This window comes from Salmo salar, chromosome 06, assembly GCF_965601325.2.
Source record: "Salmo salar chromosome 06, fSalSal1, whole genome shotgun sequence".
NCBI classification, from domain to species: Eukaryota; Metazoa; Chordata; class Actinopteri; order Salmoniformes; family Salmonidae; genus Salmo; species Salmo salar.
This window is the reverse complement of record NC_138296.1, coordinates 10,750,398-10,773,259: the sequence shown is the minus strand read 5'-3', so window position 1 is coordinate 10,773,259 and position 22,862 is coordinate 10,750,398. Positions and strand designations below refer to the sequence as shown.

The following is a 22,862-nucleotide window of genomic DNA, read 5'->3' as shown; positions in this document are numbered from 1 at the left end:
CTACCTACAGTACTGGACACAGCTAACTAACTAACTACAGTACAGGACACAGCTAACTAACTAACTACAGTACAGGACACAGCTAACTAACGAACTGAAGTACAGGACACAGCTAACTAACTACCTACAGTACTGGACACAGCTAACTAACTACCTACAGTACTGGACACAGCTAACTAACTAACTACCTACAGTACTGGACACAGCTAACTAACTAACTACCTACAGTACTGGACACAGCTAACTAACTAACTAACTACAGTACTGGACACAGCTAACTAACTAACTACAGTACTGGACACAGCTAACTAACTAACTACCTACAGTACTGGACACAGCTAACTAACTACAGTACTGGACACAGCTAACTAACTACCTACAGTACAGGACACAGCTAACTAACTAACTAACTACAGTGCTGGACACAGCTAACTAACTAACTACCTACAGTACTGGACACAGCTAACTAACTAACTACAGTACAGGACACAGCTAACTAACTAACTAACTACAGTACAGGACACAGCTAACTAACTAACTACCTACAGTACTGGACACAGCTAACCAACTAACGAAAGTACAGGACACAGCTAACTAAAGTACAGGACACAGCTAACTACAGTACAGGACACAGCTAACTAACTAACTAACTAACTACAGTGCTGGACACAGCTAACTAACTAACTAACTAACTACAGTGCTGGACACAGCTAACTAACGAACTGAAGTACAGGACACAGCTAACTAACTACCTACAGTACTGGACACAGCTAACTAACTAACTACCTACAGTACTGGACACAGCTAACTAACTAACTACCTACAGTACTGGACACAGCTAACTAACTAACTACCTACAGTACTGGACACAGCTAACTAACTAACTACCTACAGTACTGGACACAGCTAACTAACTAACTACCTACAGTACTGGACACAGCTAACTAACTAACTACCTACAGTACTGGACACAGCTAACTAACTAACTACCTACAGTACAGGACACAGCTAACTAACTACCTACAGTACAGGACACAGCTAACTAACTACCTACAGTACAGGACACAGCTAACTAACTAACTACAGTACAGGACACAGCTAACTAACTACCTACAGTACAGGACACAGCTAACTAACTAACTACCTACAGTACAGGACACAGCTAACTAACTAACTACCTACAGTACAGGACACAGCTAACTAACTAACTACCTACAGTACAGGACACAGCTAACTAACTAACTACCTACAGTACAGGACACAGCTAACTACCTACAGTACAGGACACAGCTAACTACCTACAGTACAGGACACAGCTAACTACCTACAGTACAGGACACAGCTAACTACCTACCTACAGTACTGGACACAGCTAACTAACTAACTACCGTACTGGACACAGCTAACTAACTAACTACCTACAGTACTGGACACAGCTAACTACCTACCTACAGTACTGGACACAGCTAACTAACTAACTAACTACAGTACTGGACACAGCTAACTAACTAACTACAGTACTGGACACAGCTAACTACCTACAGTACACAGCTAACTAAATACCTACAGTACTGGACACAGCTAACTAACTACCTACCTACAGTACTGGACACAGCTAACTAACTACCTACCTACAGTACTGGACACAGCTAACTAACTAACTAACTACAGTACTGGACACAGCTAACTAACTAACTACAGTACTGGACACAGTTAACTAACTAACTAACTACAGTACTGGACACAGTTAACTAACTAACTAACTACAGTACTAGACACAGCTAACTACCTACAGTACAGGACACAGCTAACTACCTACAGTACAGGACACAGCTAACTAACTAACTACAGTACTGGACACAGCTAACTAACTAACTACAGTACTGGACACAGCTAACTAACTAACTACAGTACTGGACACAGCTAACTAACTAACTACAGTACTGGACACAGCTAACTAACTAACTACAGTACTGGACACAGCTAACTAACTAACTACAGTACTGGACACAGCTAACTAACTAACTACAGTACTGGACACAGCTAACTAACTAACTACAGTACTGGACACAGCTAACTACCTAACTACAGTACTGGACACAGCTAACTACCTAACTACAGTACAGGACACAGCTAACTACCTACCTACAGTACTGGACACAGCTAACTACCTACCTACAGTACTGGACACAGCTAACTACCTACCTACAGTACTGGACACAGCTAACTACCTACCTACAGTACTGGACACAGCTAACTACCTACCTACAGTACTGGACACAGCTAACTAACTACCTACCTACAGTACTGGACACAGCTAACTACCTACAGTACAGGACACAGCTAACTACCTACAGTACAGGACACAGCTAACTACCTACAGTACAGGACACAGCTAACTACCTACAGTACAGGACACAGCTAACTACCTACAGTACAGGACACAGCTAACTACCTACCTACAGTACTGGACACAGCTAACTACCTACCTACAGTACTGGACACAGCTAACTAACTAACTACCTACAGTACTGGACACAGCTAACTAACTAACTACCTACAGTACTGGACACAGCTAACTAACTAACTACCTACAGTACTGGACACAGCTAACTAACTACAGTACAGGACACAGCTAACTAACTAACTAACTACAGTACTGGACACAGCTAACTAACTAACTACAGTACTGGACACAGCTAACTAAATACCTACAGTACACAGCTAACTAACTACCTACAGTACTGGACACAGCTAACTAACTACCTACCTACAGTACTGGACACAGCTAACTAACTACCTACCTACAGTACTGGACACAGCTAACTAACTACCTACCTACAGTACTGGACACAGCTAACTAACTAACTACAGTACTGGACACAGCTAACTAACTAACTAACTAACTACAGTACTGGACACAGCTAACTAACTAACTAACTACAGTACTGGACACAGCTAACTACCTACAGTACAGGACACAGCTAACTACAGTACTGGACACAGCTAACTACCTACAGTACAGGACACAGCTAACTACCTACAGTACAGGACACAGCTAACTAACTAACTACAGTACTGGACACAGCTAACTAACTAACTACAGTACTGGACACAGCTAACTAACTAACTACAGTACTGGACACAGCTAACTAACTAACTACAGTACTGGACACAGCTAACTAACTAACTAACTAACTACAGTACTGGACACAGCTAACTAACTACAGTACTGGACACAGCTAACTAACTAACTACAGTACTGGACACAGCTAACTAAATACCTACAGTACTGGACACAGCTAACTAACTAACTACCTACAGTACACAGCTAACTAACTAACTACCTACAGTACTGGACACAGCTAACTAACTAACTACCTACAGTACTGGACACAGCTAACTAACTAACTAAAGTACACAGCTAACTAACTAACTACAGTACAGGACACAGCTAACTAACTAACTACAGTACAGGACACAGCTAACTAACTAACTACAGTACAGGACACAGCTAACTACCTACCTACAGTACTGGACACAGCTAACTACCTACCTACAGTACTGGACACAGCTAACTACCTACCTACAGTACTGGACACAGCTAACTACCTACCTACAGTACTGGACACAGCTAACTACCTACCTACAGTACTGGACACAGCTAACTAACTACCTACCTACAGTACTGGACACAGCTAACTAACTACCTACCTACAGTACTGGACACAGCTAACTAACTACCTACCTACAGTACTGGACACAGCTAACTAACTACCTACCTACAGTACTGGACACAGCTAACTAACTACCTACCTACAGTACTGGACACAGCTAACTACCTACAGTACAGGACACAGCTAACTACCTACAGTACAGGACACAGCTAACTACCTACAGTACAGGACACAGCTAACTACCTACAGTACAGGACACAGCTAACTACCTACCTACAGTACTGGACACAGCTAACTAACTAACTACCGTACTGGACACAGCTAACTAACTAACTACCGTACTGGACACAGCTAACTAACTAACTACCTACAGTACTGGACACAGCTAACTAACTACCTACAGTACAGGACACAGATAACTACCTACCTACAGTACTGGACACAGCTAACTAACTAACTAACTACAGTACTGGACACAGCTAACTAACTAACTACCTACAGTACACAGCTAACTAACTAACTACAGTACTAGACACAGCTAACTACCTACAGTACACAGCTAACTAAATACCTACAGTACTGGACACAGCTAACTACCTACCTACAGTACTGGACACAGCTAACTACCCAACTACAGTACTGGACACAGCTAACTAACTACCTACCTACAGTACTGGACACAGCTAACTAACCACCTACCTACAGTACAGGACACAGCTAACTAACCACCTACCTACAGTACAGGACACAGCTAACTAACTAACTACAGTACTGGACACAGCTAACTAACTAACTACCTACAGTACTGGACACAGCTAACTACCTACAGTACAGGACACAGCTAACTACAGTACTGGACACAGCTAACTACCTACAGTACAGGACACAGCTAACTACAGTACTGGACACAGCTAACTAACTAACTACAGTACTGGACACAGCTAACTAACTAACTACAGTACTGGACACAGCTAACTAACTAACTACAGTACTGGACACAGCTAACTAACTAACTACAGTACTGGACACAGCTAACTAACTACAGTACTGGACACAGCTAACTACAGTACTGGACACAGCTAACTAACTACAGTACTGGACACAGCTAACTAACTACAGTACTGGACACAGCTAACTAACTAACTACAGTACTGGACACAGCTAACTAAATACCTACAGTACTGGACACAGCTAACTAACTAACTACCTACAGTACACAGCTAACTAACTAACTACCGTACTGGACACAGCTAACTACCTACAGTACACAGCTAACTAAATACCTACAGTACTGGACACAGCTAACTACCCAACTACAGTACTGGACACAGCTAACTACCCAACTACAGTACTGGACACAGCTAACTACCCAACTACAGTACTGGACACAGCTAACTAACTACCTACAGTACACAGCTATTTGAAGGCTCCTTTTCAACAACATTTAGCATCAGCCTACAGAACATATTGTCATATTGTTTATTTCCTCAACAACATCTTGGGCCTCAACAGTAATCTGCTGCTCCAGTCAGAAGTGAAGTAGGTCTCCCCCGGGGCTACATTCTTTAACAGGTTTTACTCTATGATGTGGGAGCAATGTTTACTCTGACAGTATAGGTGGTGGTAGAGACGTCACTCATAGGATTAGGATGGTGGCAGTCACATTCTACAGAGAGGCAGGGCTGCGTCTGAAATGGCATTCTAGTGCACTACGTTAAACCAGGGCCGGTAGAGAATAGGATGCCATTTCAGACGCAGTCAGTGACACAGCCTCAGGGCACCTATGGTGACAGTCACATTCTACGGAGAGGCAGGGCTTTGACAGCTCAGATACCTGAGACGTCAGCGATGCATTGAGAAGAAGAGAAAATGTCCCTGGTTCAACATAAAGGACCTGTCCTGTGCACACTCCTTCACAAAAAACGACTTTTACAATATAAGGGGCAGGCTCCATTTAACTAAGGCCAGATAGTACAGCTATGTTCTGTTGTTCTGGGTAGTGTAAAAGCTACTACCAGGGAAATGGTTTCTAAAGACACAACCCTCTGAGAAGGTCTAAATGTGTACACGTAACCACAGCAGTGTTCTACAATATTGGACCGTTGAGATTTTTCAAACTCTGTAGTGCAGCTCAAGCAATTTCTCCAACTGTCAACACATTCAAATGAATAGAGGACGTGTAACGGAGACGCGTTGGTTGGGAATTGTGGGGAGGAGCGCGTTCGGGCTGTGTCCCCCACCGCGGATGGTGGTCTCAGAGCCACGTAGCTATGTCACAATGGGTCACCTGACTGTCACGTCTCAGCATCTGTCAACTATGACTCCGGCTGAACACTTCAAGCTCCTGTCTGGGACAGGTGTCTCTATCGATATCGATATGTTACTGTGTGTTGTAATATACTGTTCTCTGTTCCTGTCTATGCCCCTTTCTGTCCAAAGAGGTCATGTCTAGACACCAGCTAGGTTTCATACAATTGGCTTTCATGAGAATATTCAAAAATTTGCATAAAACAGTATCAGATTTTCCCACCAGATGTGTTTCCACCAAACTGGTTTGTTGCTGATAAAATGCTGTGCGTGATGACTTAGTGCATACAGTAGGGGGAAAAAGTATTTGATCCCTGCTGATTTTGTACGTTAGCCCATTTACAAAGAAAGGATCAGTCTATAATTTTAATGGTAGGTTTATTTGAACAGTGAGAGACAGAATAACAACAACAACAAAATCCAGAAAAACGCATGTCAAAAATGTTATAAAATGATTAGCATTTTAATGAGGGAAAAAAGTATTGGACCCCTCTGCAAAACATGACTTAGTACTTGGTGGCAAAACCCTTGTTGGCAATCACAGAGGTCAGATGTTTCTTGTAGTTGGCCACCAGGTTTGTACACATCTCAGGAGGGATTTTGTCCCACTCCTCTTTGCAGATCTTCTCCAAGTCATTAAGGTTTCGAGGCTGACGTTTGGCAACTCGAACCTTCAGCTCCCTCCACAGATTTTCTATAGGATTTAGGTCTGGAGACTGGCTAGGCCACTCCAGGACCTTAATGTGCTTCTTCTTGAGCCACTCCTTTGTTGCCTTGGCCGTGTGTTTTGGGTCATTGTCATGCTGGAATACCCATCCACGACCCATTTTCAATGCCCTGGCTGAGGGAAGGAGGTTCTCATCCAAGATTTGACGGTACATGGCCCCGTCCATCGTCCCTTTGATGCGGTGAAGTTATCCTGTCCCCTTAGCAGAAAAACACCCCCAAAGCATAATGTTTCCACCTCCATGTTTGACGGTGGGGATAGTGTTCTTGGGGTCATAGGCAGCATTCCTCCTCCTCCAAGCACGGCGAGTTGAGTTGATGTCAAAGAGCTCCATTTTAGTCTCATCTGACCACAACACTTTCACCAGTTGTCCTCTGAGTCATTCAGATGTTCATTGAAAAACTTCAGACGGGCATGTATATGTGCTTTCTTGAGCAGGGGGACCTTGCGGGCGCTGCAGGATTTCAGTCCTTCACGGCGTAGTGTGTTACCAATAGTTTTCTTGGTGACTATGGTCCCAGCTGCCTTGAGATCATTGACAAGATCCTCCCGTGTAGTTCTGGGCTGATTCCTCACCATTCTCATGATCATTGCAACTCCACGAGGTGAAATCTTGCATGGAGCCCCAGGCCCGAGGGATATTGACAGTTCTTTTGTGTTTCTTCCATTTGCGAATAATCGCGCCAAATGTTGTCACCTTCTCACCAAGCTGCTTGGCGATGGTCTTGTAGCCCATTCCAGCCTTGTGTAGGTCTAGAATCTTGTCCCTGACATCCTTGGAGAGCTCTTTGGTCTTGGCCATGGTGGAGAGTTGGGAATCTGATTGATTGATTGCTTCTGTGGATAGGTGTCTTTTTTTACAGGTAACAAGCTGCGGTTAGGAGCCCTCCCTTTAAGAGTGTGCTCCTAATCTCAGCTCGTTACCTGTATAAAAGACACATGGGAGCCAGAAATCTTTCTGATTGAGAGTGGGTCAAATACTTATTTCCCTCATTAAAATGCAAATCAATTTATAATATTTCTGACATGCGTTTTTCTGGATTTTTTTGTTGTTATTCTGTCTCTCACTGTTCAAATAAACCTACCATTAAAATTATAGACTGATAATTTCTTTGTCAGTGGGCAAACGTACAAAATCAGCAGGGGATCAAATACTTTTTTCCCTCACTGTATAAACATTTATTTTGCGATTAAGTAGTTTTGTCAAAAACAATGTTGCGTTACATAACAAATGTACCCACACTGGTCTTGGTGCTCTGGCCAACAGCTTGCAATTACAATGTGGGTAGTCTGGCCAACAGCTTGCAATTACAATGTGGGTAGGCTAGCCCACATGATGAGATTATTTACAATGCGGGTAGGCTGGCCGACATGATGAGATTATTTACAATGTGGGTAGACTAGCCTACATGATGAGATTAATTACAATGCGGGTAGGCTAGCCCACATGATGAGATTATTTACAATGCGGGTAGGCTAGCCCACATGAGATTATTTACAATACGGGTAGGCTGGCCTACATGATGAGATTATTTACAATGCGGGTAGGCTAGCCTACATGATGACATTATTTACAATGCGGGTAGGCTAGTCTACATGAGTACATTATTTACAATGCGGGTAGGCTAGTCTACATGAGTACATTATTTACAATGCGGGTAGGCTAGTCTACATGATGACATTATTTACAATGCGGGTAGGCTAGTCTACATGAGTACATTATTTACAATGCGGGTAGGCTGGTCTACATGATGACATTATTTACAATGCGGGTAGGCTAGTCTACATGAGTACATTATTTACAATACGGGTAGGCTGGTCTACATGATAACATTATTTACAATGCGGGTAGGCTGGTCTACATGATAACATTATTTACAATGCGGGTAGGCTAGTCTACATGATAACATTATTTACAATGCGGGTAGGCTAGCCTACATGATGAGATTATTTACAATGCGGGTAGGCTAGTCTACATGATGACATTATTTACAATGCGGGTAGGCTGGTCTACATGATGACATTATTTACAATGCGGGTAGGCTGGTCTACATGATGACATTATTTACAATGCGGGTAGGCTGGTCTACATGATGACATTATTTACAATGCGGGTAGGCTAGTCTACATGATGACATTATTTACAATGCGGGTAGTCTGGTCTACATGATAACATTATTTACAGTGCGGGTAGGCTAGTCTACATGATGACATTATTTACAATGCGGGTAGGCTGGTCTACATGATGACATTATTTACAATGCGGGTAGGCTGGTCTACATGATGACATTATTTACAATGCGGGTAGGCTGGTCTACATGATGACATTATTTACAATGCGGGTAGGCTGGTCTACATGATGACATTATTTACAATGCGGGTAGGCTAGTCTACATGATGACATTATTTACAATGCGGGTAGGCTGGTCTACATGATGACATTATTTACAATGCGGGTAGGCTGGTCTACATGATGACATTATTTACAATGCGGGTAGGCTGGTCTACATGATGACATTATTTACAATGCGGGTAGGCTAGTCTACATGATGACATTATTTACAATGCGGGTAGGCTGGTCTACATGATGACATTATTTACAATGCGGGTAGGCTGGTCTACATGATGACATTATTTACAATGCGGGTAGGCTGGTCTACATGATGACATTATTTACAATGCGGGTAGGCTGGTCTACATGATGACATTATTTACAATGCGGGTAGGCTGGTCTACATGATGACATTATTTACAATGCGGGTAGGCTGGTCTACATGATAACATTATTATGGACATAACTTAGATTGTTTTGATTTGTCAAACGGCAGCCAAGTATCGAAGCATCGATCATCACGTCACCAGAATAAGACAGTCGATATTTATTGGTAAATGAACATCAAGCTCATCACTGTGCACTTTCACCTCCCTGTAAAGTTCATCACAACTTATTTCATCTGTACCTTATTAACCTGCATGTTACCTGAGTGGTAGTGGGAGGACAACACACCATATCATCACCTGACTCCAAGTTTTACTTCAATATGATGATTATTATATCTACAGTACCAGTCAGAAATGTGGACACACCTACTCATTCAAGGGTTTTTCTTTATTTTTACTATATTCTATATTGTAGATTAATAGAGAAGACATTAAAACTATTAAATAACATAGGGAACCATGTAGTAACCAAAAAAAGTGTTAAATAAATCAAAATATATTGTATATGAGATTCTTTGCCTTAATGACAGCTCTGCACACTCTTGGCACACCCTGGAATGAGTAGGTGTGTCCAAACCTTTGAATGGTACTGTATATTAGCGCATAAAGGCGTTTCCACCGCTCTTTCTCGCATAATACATTTTATAGACACAAAAAGATACTGTACCCACATTCCCGGTAGTGACTTTTTTCACGCGTCAGGTAATTCCTCCTCATGAAAAGGTTGGATGGAAACCTGGTTAATAGACTGTGTCTAGTTATTAAGGAGGTCCATCTTGGCTCAAGAGCTCCCCTAGAGGTCAAACCTCTGTAGAGTATCTTTAACTCACCTGATGGTCAGGTAACAGTTGTTCAGGTTCCCAACAGCAAAGTAGTCAGCTGCTACTACTATGTCGATACCGTAGGGGAATGTGCCCTGGAGACAGAGAGGCAAGGGATCACATCTATGGTTTTACTTATGTACCAAGAGAACAGTGGTTTCAGTGTGACCGTCTGGGTTCGAACCCAGGTCTCCTGTTAGCCCCGCTGAGCTAAAGCCTATGCATTAGACCAGGGAGCTAACACAAATCTCCAGGTCTCAGGCAAGGTTACCAAAACACTTCTGTGTCCATCAGTAAACCCATGGTATACAATACGAGCCACAATTAATGATATGAACAGTTGAATAATATGAACATTTGAAATAATATGAAATCTCAATGGTAAGTACATTCCGATAACGAGTCACTAGATCTGATGCCAAGCTTGGCAAGTGCTGGCGGCACACAAAGCATATTCATCTATGCCTGTGGCCAAGTCAGTGTAGGCATTTCTTGATCAGCACAGAATTTAGTTTTCTGGCAGTTGTTGATCTGTTTAGAGGACTTTAGTGACAGTCAGGGCACGTTACAGTTACACCTGGATGGTAGGTGATCTGTTTAGAGGACTTTAGTGACAGTCAGGCCACGTTACAGTTACACCTGGATGGTAGGTGATCTGTTTAGAGGACTTTAGTGACAGTCAGGGCACGTTACAGTTACACCTGGATGGTAGGTGATCATTATAATTCAAATGTACTGTGTATCATAGCATGTAATAACTAATAACCTATGATTTTGGTAACTGGGTTCACAAACCTGTCTTCCCACATTCTCCTGGAAGGCAGCCTGGGAGAGAAAGAGAAAAATACACAGTTTAGAAGTTAGATAATAGTCAGTAGTGAGATCTGATAGAAATGACAGGGTCTAAGAGACAGTAGTTAGATAATAGTCAGTAGTGAGATCTGATAGAAATGACAGGGTCTAAGAGACAGTAGTTAGATAATAGTCAGTAGTGAGATCTGATAGAAATGACAGGGTCTAAGAGACAGTAGTTAGATAATAGTCAGTAGTGAGATCTGATAGAAATGACAGGGTCTAAGAGACAGTAGTTAGATAATAGTCAGTAGTGAGATCTGATAGAAATGACAGGGTCTAAGAGACAGTAGTTAGATAATAGTCAGTAGTGAGATCTGATAGAAATGACAGGGTCTAAGAGACAGTAGTTAGATAATAGTCAGTAGTGAGATCTGATAGAAATGACAGGGTCTAAGAGACAGTAGTTAGATAATAGTCAGTAGTGAGATCTGATAGAAAGTGTGGTCACTCACTGATGCAGCTCTACGACAGTTGATGTTTCGGTCAAACACAGCAGTGATCACCAGAGCACTGAAAAGAGAGAGAGACAAATGGATAGACAGATAAACACACTGATACACAGGCAGGCAGGTGAATGTATTACCTTAATGCCTTTGTATTGGGTGTTGGGCCACAGTGAAGTCATTGCTATGACCGGACAGGAGAGAACCCTTGAAGAACAAAACAGATCACCCAAGTTTGACCTTGTGATTGTTGATAAAAGTATGAACTACTAAACTACCAAGTAAAGTGTTAGCCAGTTTCTTGGTCGACCAACTGAAGAAAAACAACCTAATCTGGGCTGAGAACCAAATTCAACAAGTTGACATTGTATCAACAACAACAACCTGAAGGAATGTATGATTACATATGACTCCGGGCCCTCCTGTAGTCACTGACTCCGGGCCCTCCTGTAGTCACTGACTCCGGGCCCTCCTGTAGTCACTGACTCCGGGCCCCTCCTGTAGTCACTGACTCCGGGCCCCTCCTGTAGTCACTGACTCCGGGCCCCTCCTGTAGTCACTGACTCCGGGCCCCCTCCTGTAGTCACTGACTCCGGGCCCCCTCCTGTAGTCACTGACTCCGGGCCCCCTCCTGTAGTCACTGACTCCGGGCCCCCTCCTGTAGTCACTGACTCCGGGCCCCCTCCTGTAGTCACTGACTCCGGGCCCCCTCCTGTAGTCACTGACTCCGGGCCCCCTCCTGTAGTCACTGACTCCGGGCCCCCTCCTGTAGTCACTGACTCCGGGCCCCCTCCTGTAGTCACTGACTCCGGGCCCCCTCCTGTAGTCACTGACTCCGGGCCCCCTCCTGTAGTCACTGACTCCGGGCCCCCTCTTTAATCACACTGTTGACATCCATTCTCTCTCCTTACAAATCATCCACCCATTTCTGTCCTCCCTCTTTTCCAATCTCTTTTTGTCCTCCCTCTAAGTGTCATAGGAAGGTGTAGGTGTGTGAACTAGGCTGCTGAGGGATACCCAGTTCCTCTGACAGCCAGCCACCCAACCAGCCAGGCCGCCAGCCAGCCACCCAACCAGCCAGGCCGCCAGGCAGCCACCCAACCAGCCAGGCCGCCAGGCAGCCACCCAACCAGCCAGGCCGCCAGGCAGCCACCCAACCAGCCAGGCAGCCAGGCAGCCACCCAACCAGCCAGGCCGCCAGGCAGCCACCCAGCCAGCCACCCAACCAGCCAGGCAGCCACCCAATCAGCCAGGCAGCCACCCAACCAGCCAGGCCGCCAGCCAGCCACCCAACCAGCCACCCAACCAGCCAGGCCGCCAGCCACCCAACCAGCCAGCCAGCCACCCAACCAGCCAGCCAGCCACCCAACCAGCCAGGCCGCCAGCCAGCCACCCAACCAGCCAGGCCGCCAGGCAGCCACCCAGCCAGCCACCCAACCAGCCAGGCAGCCACCCAACCAGCCAGCCAGCCACCCAACCAGCCAGGCCGCCAGCCAGCCACCCAACCAGCCACCCAACCAGCCAGGCCGCCAGCCACCCAACCAGCCAGCCAGCCACCCAACCAGCCAGGCCGCCAGCCAGCCACCCAACCAGCCAGGCCGCCAGCCAGCCACCCAACCAGCCAGGCCGCCAGCCACCCAACCAGCCAGGCCGCCAGCCACCCAACCAGCCAGGCCGCCAGCCACCCAACCAGCCAGGCCGCCAGCCAGCCACCCAGCCAGGCCGCCAGCCAGCCACCCAACCAGCCACCCAACCAGCCAGGCCGCCAGGCAGGGAGGGAGAAACTGCCCCAAGCTCTGCTGGCTCTCCCACTCTTCTCTCTGTCCCTGGACACTAACCCTAACCTGACTAACTCTGTTCTCTCTGTCCCTGGACACTAACCCTAACCTGACTAACTCTGTTCCCTCTGTCCCTGGACACTAACCCTAACCTGACTAACTCTGTTCCCTCTGTCCCTGGACACTAACCCTAACCTGACTAACTCTGTTCCCTCTGTCCCTGGACACTAACCCTAACCTGACTAACTCTGTTCTCTCTGTCCCTGGACACTAACCCTAACCTGACTGTGTTCTCTCTGTCCCTGGACACTAACCCTAACCTGACTGTGTTCTCTCTGTCCCTGGACACTAACCCTAACCTGACTAACTCTGTTCTCTCTGTCCCTGGACACTAACCCTAACCTGACTAAGTCTGTTCTCTCTGTCCCTGGACACTAACCCTAACCTGACTAACTCTGTTCCCTCTGTCCCTGGACACTAACCCTAACCTGACTGTGTTCTCTCTGTCCCTGGACACTAACCCTAACCTGACTGTGTTCTCTCTGTCCCTGGACACTAACCCTAACCTGACTAACTCTGTTCCCTCTGTCCCTGGACACTAACCCTAACCTGACTAACTATGTTCCCTCTGTCCCTGGACACTAACCCTAACCTGACTAACTCTGTTCCCTCTGTCCCTGGACACTAACCCTAACCTGACTAACTATGTTCCCTCTGTCCCTGGACACTAACCCTAACCTGACTAACTATGTTCCCTCTGTCCCTGGACACTAACCCTAACCTGACTGTGTTCTCTCTGTCCCTGGACACTAACCCTAACCTGACTAACTCTGTTCTCTCTGTCCCTGGACACTAACCCTAACCTGACTGTGTTCTCTCTGTCCCTGGACACTAACCCTAACCTGACTAACTCTGTTCTCTCTGTCCCTGGACACTAACCCTAACCTGACTAACTCTGTTCCCTCTGTCCCTGGACACTAACCCTAACCTGACTAACTCTGTTCCCTCTGTCCCTGGACACTAACCCTAACCTGACTAACTCTGTTCTCTCTGTCCCTGGACACTAACCCTAACCTGACTAACTCTGTTCTCTCTGTCCCTGGACACTAACCCTAACCTGACTAACTATGTTCCCTCTGTCCCTGGACACTAACCCTAACCTGACTAAGTCTGTTCCCTCTGTCCCTGGACACTAACCCTAACCTGACTGTGTTCTCTCTGTCCCTGGACACTAACCCTAACCTGACTGTGTTCTCTCTGTCCCTGGACACTAACCCTAACCTGACTGTGTTCTCTCTGTCCCTGGACACTAACCCTAACCTGACTCTGTTCTCTCTGTCCCTGGACACTAACCCGAACCTGACTAACTGTGTTCTCTCTGTCCCTGGACACTAACCCTGACTAACCACTGTGGGTTCAGTGAGGCAACAGTCCATGGACTGGGGGGAGGAAAAGAAAGAACGAGAGTCTTATCTGAGGAGGAGAGTTCCCCTGGGGACATCCTGCACCTTATATCCTGTGTGAGTTCCAGTGTTTAATAGTGACCAAGCACAGTGTCTGTGTGTGTACCCCCCTGTGCATGTGTGTGTGTGTGTGTGTGTGTGTGTGTGTGTGGATATGTAAATGCCACACTAAAGTGGAGTAAAAATGTCACGAGGCTTTGATGAATCTGGAGCAGGACTGAGCTTGCCTGAGCCCCGGTACCAAACAGCCACCGAAACCAACCGCGCCAGGCGAAACCTGGCAAGGCTGGCGGCAGGGAGCGGGAGGCTGGTGTGTGTGTGTGTGTGGGGGGGGAGCTAGTCTGCAGAGTCACAGGGTCCCACAGGCCCAGACATGTCCAGGGAGGGAGGGAGGGAGGGAGGGAGGGGCATGTAAATGAACGTCAACTTCTCTGCAGACACAGGCAGGACAGGTGTGGAGTCATGCACAGTTAAGAGGTACACCAGAGACCTGAACACACAGAGATACCTGACTGACAACCAAGGCCCTCCACTCATCACTTCCTCCTCTCATCACCCTCTCCTCAGCATGGCAAGAAACAACCCACTCATCCACAGTAACATTAACACCTTCAGTCACCTTAAATCCTTTCAGGGACAAAGGAGCGTCTGCCTGCCTGTCTGTGAAATACATTAAGCCTGGACAGTGCTCCAAACCAAACCAGTTAGACACGTCGTATGGCTTAACAGCCAGAGGGAGATGGTTTCATCATGTTGAGGTGTGGATGAGGAGCAGGCAGAGATAGAGCCTTGTAGTCTACACCTTGAGGTGTGGATGAGGAGAGGCAGAGATAGAGGCTTGTAGTCTACACGTTGAGGTGTGGATGAGGAGAGGCAGAGATAGATGTTTGTGGTCTACGTTGAGGTGTGGATGAAGAGAGGAAGAGATAGAGGCTTGTAGTCTACACCTTGAGGTGTGGATGAGGAGAGGCAGAGGCTTGCGATAACGACCCCAGTACATATGATACCGTTGTTACTGGGAACTACGATAACGACCCCAGTACATATGATACCGTTGTTACTGGGAACCCCAGTACATATGATACCGTTGTTACTGGGAACTACGATAACGACCCCAGTACATATGATACCGTTGTTACTGGGAACTACGATAACGACCCCAGGACATATGATACCGTTGTTACTGGGAACTACGATAACGACCCCAGGACATATGATACCGTTGTTACTGGGAACTATGATAACGACCCCAGTACATATGATACCGTTGTTACTGGGAACTACGATAACGACCCCAGTACTTATGATACCGTTGTTACTGGGAACTACGATAACGACCCCAGCACATATGATACCGTTGTTACTGGGAACTACGATAACGACCCCAGTACATATGATACCGTTGTTACTGGGAACTACGATAACGACCCCAGTACATATGATACCGTTGTTACTGGGAACTACGACAACGACCCCAGTACATATGATACCGTTGTTACTGGGAACTACGATAACGACCCCAGTACATATGATACCGTTGTTACTGGGAACTACGACAACGACCCCAGTACATATGATACCGTTGTTACTGGGAACTACGATAACGACCCCAGTACATATGATACCGTTGTTACTGGGAACTACGATAACGACCCCAGTACATATGATACCGTTGTTACTGGGAACCCCAGTACATATGATACCGTTGTTACTGGGAACTACGATAACGACCCCAGTACATATGATACCGTTGTTACTGGGAACTACGATAACGGCCCCAGGACATATGATACCGTTGTTACTGGGGAGTATGAGTTCATACAACATATTCTGAGATCAGTTAGAATTCGTTGAGGTATTACATTTTTATTATTAAACGGTGATTTAAACCAAACAAGAAAGTATTTCTAAGAGAGATAGATTGAGGATAATCAGACAAAGAGAGAGAATGGGAGTTAGAGAGGGGGGGGGGGGGGGGGGGCAGGGAGCTAACAGAAAGACAGAAGAACTGGTTTGAGGCAGTGAATAACAACTTACAGCTGTCATACTGCTGATATGAAAATACCAGGGTCCTCATTTAGAAAACGGTGTGTACACATATTTCCCAAAACACCAGCGCACCGGTTTTCACGCAAAAGTTGGCATTTATAAAAAGTGCTTATCCTCCTTCAAACTGTAGACCAGACAGTGCGTACACACTGTTTCTAGTGGGTGAAGTATTGCATAGCAAGAAGGCAGAAGTAGCCTAGTAGCCTTGTGTAGATGGGGACATATGACAATGCGCTTATTCACAACAACAAAGTGATAAGAGGCAAAAATGCCCCCAAAAATTGCATCCAAAAATTATTTGAAACAGGCAGCTACACTGAGTGTACAAAACATTAGAAACACCTTACTAATATTGAGTTGCACCCCCCTTTTGCCCTCAGAACAGCCTCAATTCTTCAGGCCATGGACTCTACAAGGTGTTGAAAGCGTTCCACAGGGATGCTGGCCCATGTTGACTCCAATGCTTCCCACAGTTGTGTCAAGTTGGATGTCCTTTGGGGGATGGACCATTCTTGATACACACAGGAAACTGTTGAGCGTGAAAAACCCAGCAGCGATGCAGTTCTTGACACACCTTGTACCTTCTACCATACCCCGTTCAAAGGCACTTAAATCTTTAGTCTTGCCCATTCACCCTCTGAATGGCACACATACACAATCCATGCCTCAATTGTCTCAAGGCATAAAAATCCTTATTTAACCTGGTTTCATCAGCGCTAAGGCCTGTGGTGTATTCAGCTGTGACACTAAAGGCCTGTGGTGTATTCAGCTGTGATACTAAAGGCCTGTGGTGTATTCAGCTGTGACACTAAAGGCCTGTGGTGTATTCAGCTGTGACACTAAAGGCCTGTGGTGTATTCAGCTGTGACACTAAAGGCCTGTGGTGTATTCAGCTGTGACACTAAAGGCCTGTGGTGTATTCAGCTGTGATACTAAAGGCCTGTGGTGTATTCATGGGTGTCATTTAGGTCATGTTATCTCTATATAGCTGTCTTTACATCTCTCTGTCCACAGCCGTCAACAACTGGGATGATTTATCTTACTTTACTAACTTTGAACCTCGCGGCTTAAACAATGACGAGGCTAATATATGGATTTTTCCGGCTTTCAATTTTTTTTCTTCCAAAAAAAACACATTCTGTGACGTGCTCAGTTTTTTGGCGGCATGAAGCTTTCAGTAGACCAATGAAATTGCCAAACGGGTTAAAGTCAAACAACTTTTTTGTTTACTGTTTCGATTAAATCGAGCGCTCTCAAACGTCCCATCATTCTGATTACAGTAGTCATTTTGTCACCCTCATCATGGCAAAGACACGGAGAAATGAATATGACGCAGCATTCAAGTTGAAGGCGATTCATCTGGCTGTTGGAAAAGGAAAGCTGCTGCACGGGAGCTTGGTCTTAATGAGTCGATGATAAGACGTTGGAAACAGCAGCGTGAGGAATTGACTCAGTGCAAAAAGACAACTAAAGCTTACTGCTAATTTTTTTATTTTTGTTACAAGCCGTGTTTCGTTAAAGCCTATTTATTTTTGTTACAAGCCGTGTTTCGTTAAAGTCTATTTATTTTTGTTACAAGCCGTGTTTCGTTAAAGCCTATTTATTTTTGTTACAAGCCGTGTTTCGTTAAAGCCTATTTATTTTTGTTACAAGCCGTGTTTCGTTAAAGCCTATTTATTTTTGTTACAAGCCGTGTTTCGTTAAAGCCTGTTTATTTTTGTTACAAGCCGTGTTTCGTTAAAGCCTGTTTATTTTTGTTACAAGTCGTGTTTCGTTAAAGCCTGTGTAAAGTTCATTTGTTTCAATGTACCGGTAGGGACCTGCGGCTTATATACATGTGCGGCTTATTTATGTTCAAAAAAAATAAAAAAATAAAATTCAGTGGGTGCGGCTTATATTCAGGTGCGCTCAATAGTCCGAAAATTACGGTAACTGTTATTTATGCTGCTGTGAAGTACTAAGGACAATTCTAATGAGATCTTGAAGTGAAAAGTGTTTGTTGGACTATATTTGGCCGGGGCGGCAGCTAGCCTAGTGGTTAGAGTGTAGGGGCGGCAGGTAGTCTGGTGGTTAGAGTGTTGGGGCGGCAGGTAGTCTGGTGGTTAGAGTGTTGGGGCGGCAGGTAGTCTGGTGGTTAGAGTGTTGGGGCGGCAGGTAGTCTGGTGGTTAGAGTGTAGGGGCGGCAGGTAGCCTAGTGGTTAGAGTGTAGGGGCGGCAGGTAGTTTAGTGGTTAGAGTGTAGGGGCGGCAGGTAGTATAGTGGTTAGAGTGTAGGGGCGGCAGGTAGCCTAGTGGTTAGAGCGTTGGACTAGTAACTGAAAGGTTGCTAGATCGAATCCCCGAGCTGACAAGGTAAAAATCTGTCGTTCTGCCCCTGAACAAGGCAGTAACCCACTGTTCCTAGGCCGTCATTGAAAATAAGAATTTGCTATTAACTGACCTGCCTAGTTAAATAAAGGTTAAATAAAACATTTATTTAAAAAATTTAAACATTCTGTAATCTAAAAGCCCATGTTTAACCTTCTCTATTATTAGGGCAGAATCCGACTTTGAGATCTGCAAGTTTTCAATTGACATCAATTCACTAACTGAACAGAGAAAATTAAAAACGGAATTGACCCCGACCGGGGTCAGAGAGACAGAGGAGGAGGATGATGAAGAAGTAGAGGAGTGTTACCAGGCGATCTGCGTGACGAAGGGCTTCAGCTCGGTGGGTTCGTAGGCCCTGGCAAAGGCCCAACAGACGTAGCAGGCTGCGTCTCGTACGTTAGAACCAACACTACACGCTCCTCTCTTTTCATCATAGACCAAGGCCTTCAGGATCAGAGGCACCACTGGGGGGGAGGGGAAAAGAGTGAGCGAGAGAGCGAGAGCGAGAGACAAATGAGTAGTCCACAGACAAAAATAACATCTTAAACAGTTCAGAAGTAGTGTATAAGCAGTTCATTAGAACTTCATATGTACAGTGGGGGGAAAAAGTATAAAAAGTATTTGATCCCCTGCTGATTTTATACGTTTGCCCACTGACAAAGAAAGGGTCAGTCTATAATTTTAATGGTAGGTTTATTAGAACAGTGAGAGACAGAATAACAACAGAAATATCCAGAAAAACGCATGTCAGAAATGTTATAAATTTATTTGCATTTTAATGAGGGAAATAAGTATTTGACCCCCTCTCAAACAGAAAGATTTCTGGCTCCCAGGTGTCTTTTATACAGGTAACGAGCTGAGATTAGGAGCACACTCTTAAAGGGAGTGCTCCTAACCGCAGCTTGTTAACTGTAAAAAAGGCACCCGTCCACAGAAGCAATCAATCAATAACATTCCCAACTCTCCACCATGGCCAAGACCAAAGAGCTCTCCAAGTATGTCAGGGACAAGATTGTAGACCTACACAAGGCTGGAATGGGCTACAAGACCATCGCCAAGCAGCTTGGTGAGAAGGTGACAACATTTGGCGCGATTATTCGCAAATGGAAGAAACACAAAAGAACTGTCCATATCCCTCGGCCTGGGGCTCCATGCAAGATCTCACCTCGTGGAGTTGCAATGATCATGAGAATGGTGAGGAATCAGCCCAGAACTACACGGGAGGATCTTGTCAATGATCTCAAGGCAGCTGGGACCATAGTCACCAAGAAAACTATTGGTAACACACTACGCCGTGAAGGACTGAAATCCTGCAGCGCCCGCAAGGTCCCCCTGCTCAAGAAAGCACATATACATGCCCGTCTGAAGTTTTTCAATGAACATCTGAATGACTCAGAGGACAACTGGTGAAAGTGTTGTGGTCAGATGAGACCAAAATGGAGCTCTTTGACATCAACTCAACTCACCATGTTTGGAGGAGGAGGAATGCTGCCTATGACCCCAAGAACACCATCTCCACCGTCAAACATGGAGGTGGAAACATTATGCTTTGGGGGTGTTTTTCTGCTAAGGGGACAGGACAACTTCACCGCATCAAAGGGACGATGGACGGGGCCATGTACCGTCAAATCTTGGGTGAGAACCTCCTTCCCTCAGCCAGGGTATTGAAAATGGATCGTGGATGGGTATTCCAGCATGACAATGACCCAAAACACACGGCCAAGGCAACAAAGGAGTGGCTCAAGAAGAAGCACATTAAGGTCCTGGAGTGGCCTAGCCAGTCTCCAGACCTTAATCCCATAGAAAATCTGTGGAGGGAGCTGAAGGTTCGAGTTGCCAAACATCAGCCTCGAAACCTTAATGACTTGGAGAAGATCTGCAAAGAGGAGTGGGACAAAATCCCTCCTGAGATGTGTACAAACCTGGTGGCCAACTACAAGAAACATCTGACCTCTGTGATTGCCAACAAGGGTTTTGCCACCAAGTACTAAGTCATGTTTTGCAGAGGGGTCAAATACTTACTTCCCTCATTAAAATGCTAATCATTTTATAACATTTTTGACATGCGTTTTTCTGGATTTTTTTGTTGTTATTCTGTCTCTCACTGTTCATATAAACCTACCATTAAAATTATAGACTGATCATTTCTTTGTAAATGGGCAAACGTACAAAATCAGCAGGGGATCAAATACTTTTTCCCCCCACTGTAGGTCATTAATAAAATGATATATAACTCATTGATTAAAATTGTGTGATTGCCGTTTTAGTGGTGTAAGGTACACACAGCTGTATTATAATGTATTATTACTGTTTTACTAAATTGGTCCATAAGACCAATCACATCATAGGTTTATCCATCTCCCCTGACAACGGTTGTATCATTATGGCAGCTTGTAGTTCATGTGGGATTCTAAGTCATGCCACCTATCAGATCCTCTTCCTGTCCTCGCCTCATTGGCCCTGGCCTCTGTGGTTCACTCTGACGCAAGACACTCAGAGACTGGTGGGGTTAATAGTGTCGCTGTAAACCAACACCTCACACATCTTTTACTGCCAAGAGAGAAACCATTTGATAGTTTTAACCACTGTGGTGGAATAAGCAGCTCCAACTCGTATGACTGTGTACGGCATATGACCAAGGCAAAACTTGTTGAAATTACATAATTTCAACTAGTTTTGCCCACATTTTACACAATCTAATTATCTGATACAAACTACCTGAGAACTGGAGAGGGAAAAGCATTGAGACATGACTCATCAGAAATGAAAGCTGATAACAGCCATGCGTAAACTACCTCAGCCGAAATCACATCCAACAGTCAAATTTAGCGTGCTGGAGTAGAGAGGGTCCAACACGGTGTAGCGTTTATAACAACTTCATGTAATGACAATCCATTGTTGTGTTCACTACGTACAGTGTATTCAGAAAGTATTCAGACGCCTTGACTTTTACCACATTTTGTTAAGTTACAGCCCTATTTTAAAATGGATTAAATTGACAAAGCAAAAACTGAAATATCACATTTACATAAGTATTCAGACCCTTAACTCAGTACTTTGTTGAAGCACCTTTGGCTGCGATTACAGCCTCAAGTCTTCTTGGGTATGACGCTACAAGCTTGGCACACCTGTATTTGGGGAGTTTCTCCCATTCTTCTCTGCAGATGCTCTCAAGCTCTGTCAGGTTGGATGGGGAGCGTCGCTGCGCAGCTACTTTCAGTTCTCCCCAGAGATGTTCGATCGGGTTCAAGTCCGGGCTCTGGCTGGGCCACTCAAGGACATGCAGAGACTTGTCCTGAAGCCACTCCTGTGTTGTCTTGGTTGTGTGCTTAGGGTCATTGTCCTGTTAGAAGGTGACCCTTCACCCCAATCTGAGGTCCTGAGCTCTCTGGAGCAGGTTTTCATCAAGGATCTCTCTGTACTTTGCCCCGTTCACCTTCCCTCGATCCTGACTAGTCTCCGAGTCCCTGCCGCTGAAAAACTCTGCCGCTCTGAGAGTCACCTCCCTGACCAAGGCTCTTCTCACCTGATTGCTCAGTTTGGCCGGGTGGCCAGCTCTAGGAAGAGTCTTGGTGGATCGAAACTTCTTCCATTTAAGAATGATGGAGGCCACTGTGTTCTTGGGAACCTCCAAACCTGCAGACATTTTTTG

The 22,862-nt window shown here is 45.3% G+C and overlaps 1 protein-coding gene across 2 annotated transcripts in view; it reads right to left on the bottom strand.

Moving 5' to 3' along the window:
• The window catches only part of LOC106606222 (tubulin-specific chaperone D), a 137,601-nt gene that overhangs the window by 68,052 nt on the left and 46,687 nt on the right, over nucleotides 1-22,862 (bottom strand). For both annotated transcript variants that reach the window (XR_014392597.1, XM_082976299.1), the window contains exons 15-18: nucleotides 19,518-19,674; nucleotides 11,561-11,618; nucleotides 11,049-11,078; nucleotides 10,263-10,348 (exon numbers count right to left, since the gene is read on the bottom strand). Coding sequence is in view for 1 of the 2 variants with exons in the window: in XM_082976299.1 (XP_082832425.1) it covers nucleotides 10,263-10,348; nucleotides 11,049-11,078; nucleotides 11,561-11,618; nucleotides 19,518-19,674 (331 nt within the window). In the remaining variant the exon portion in view is untranslated. The remainder of the gene's footprint in view (nucleotides 1-10,262; nucleotides 10,349-11,048; nucleotides 11,079-11,560; nucleotides 11,619-19,517; nucleotides 19,675-22,862) is intronic.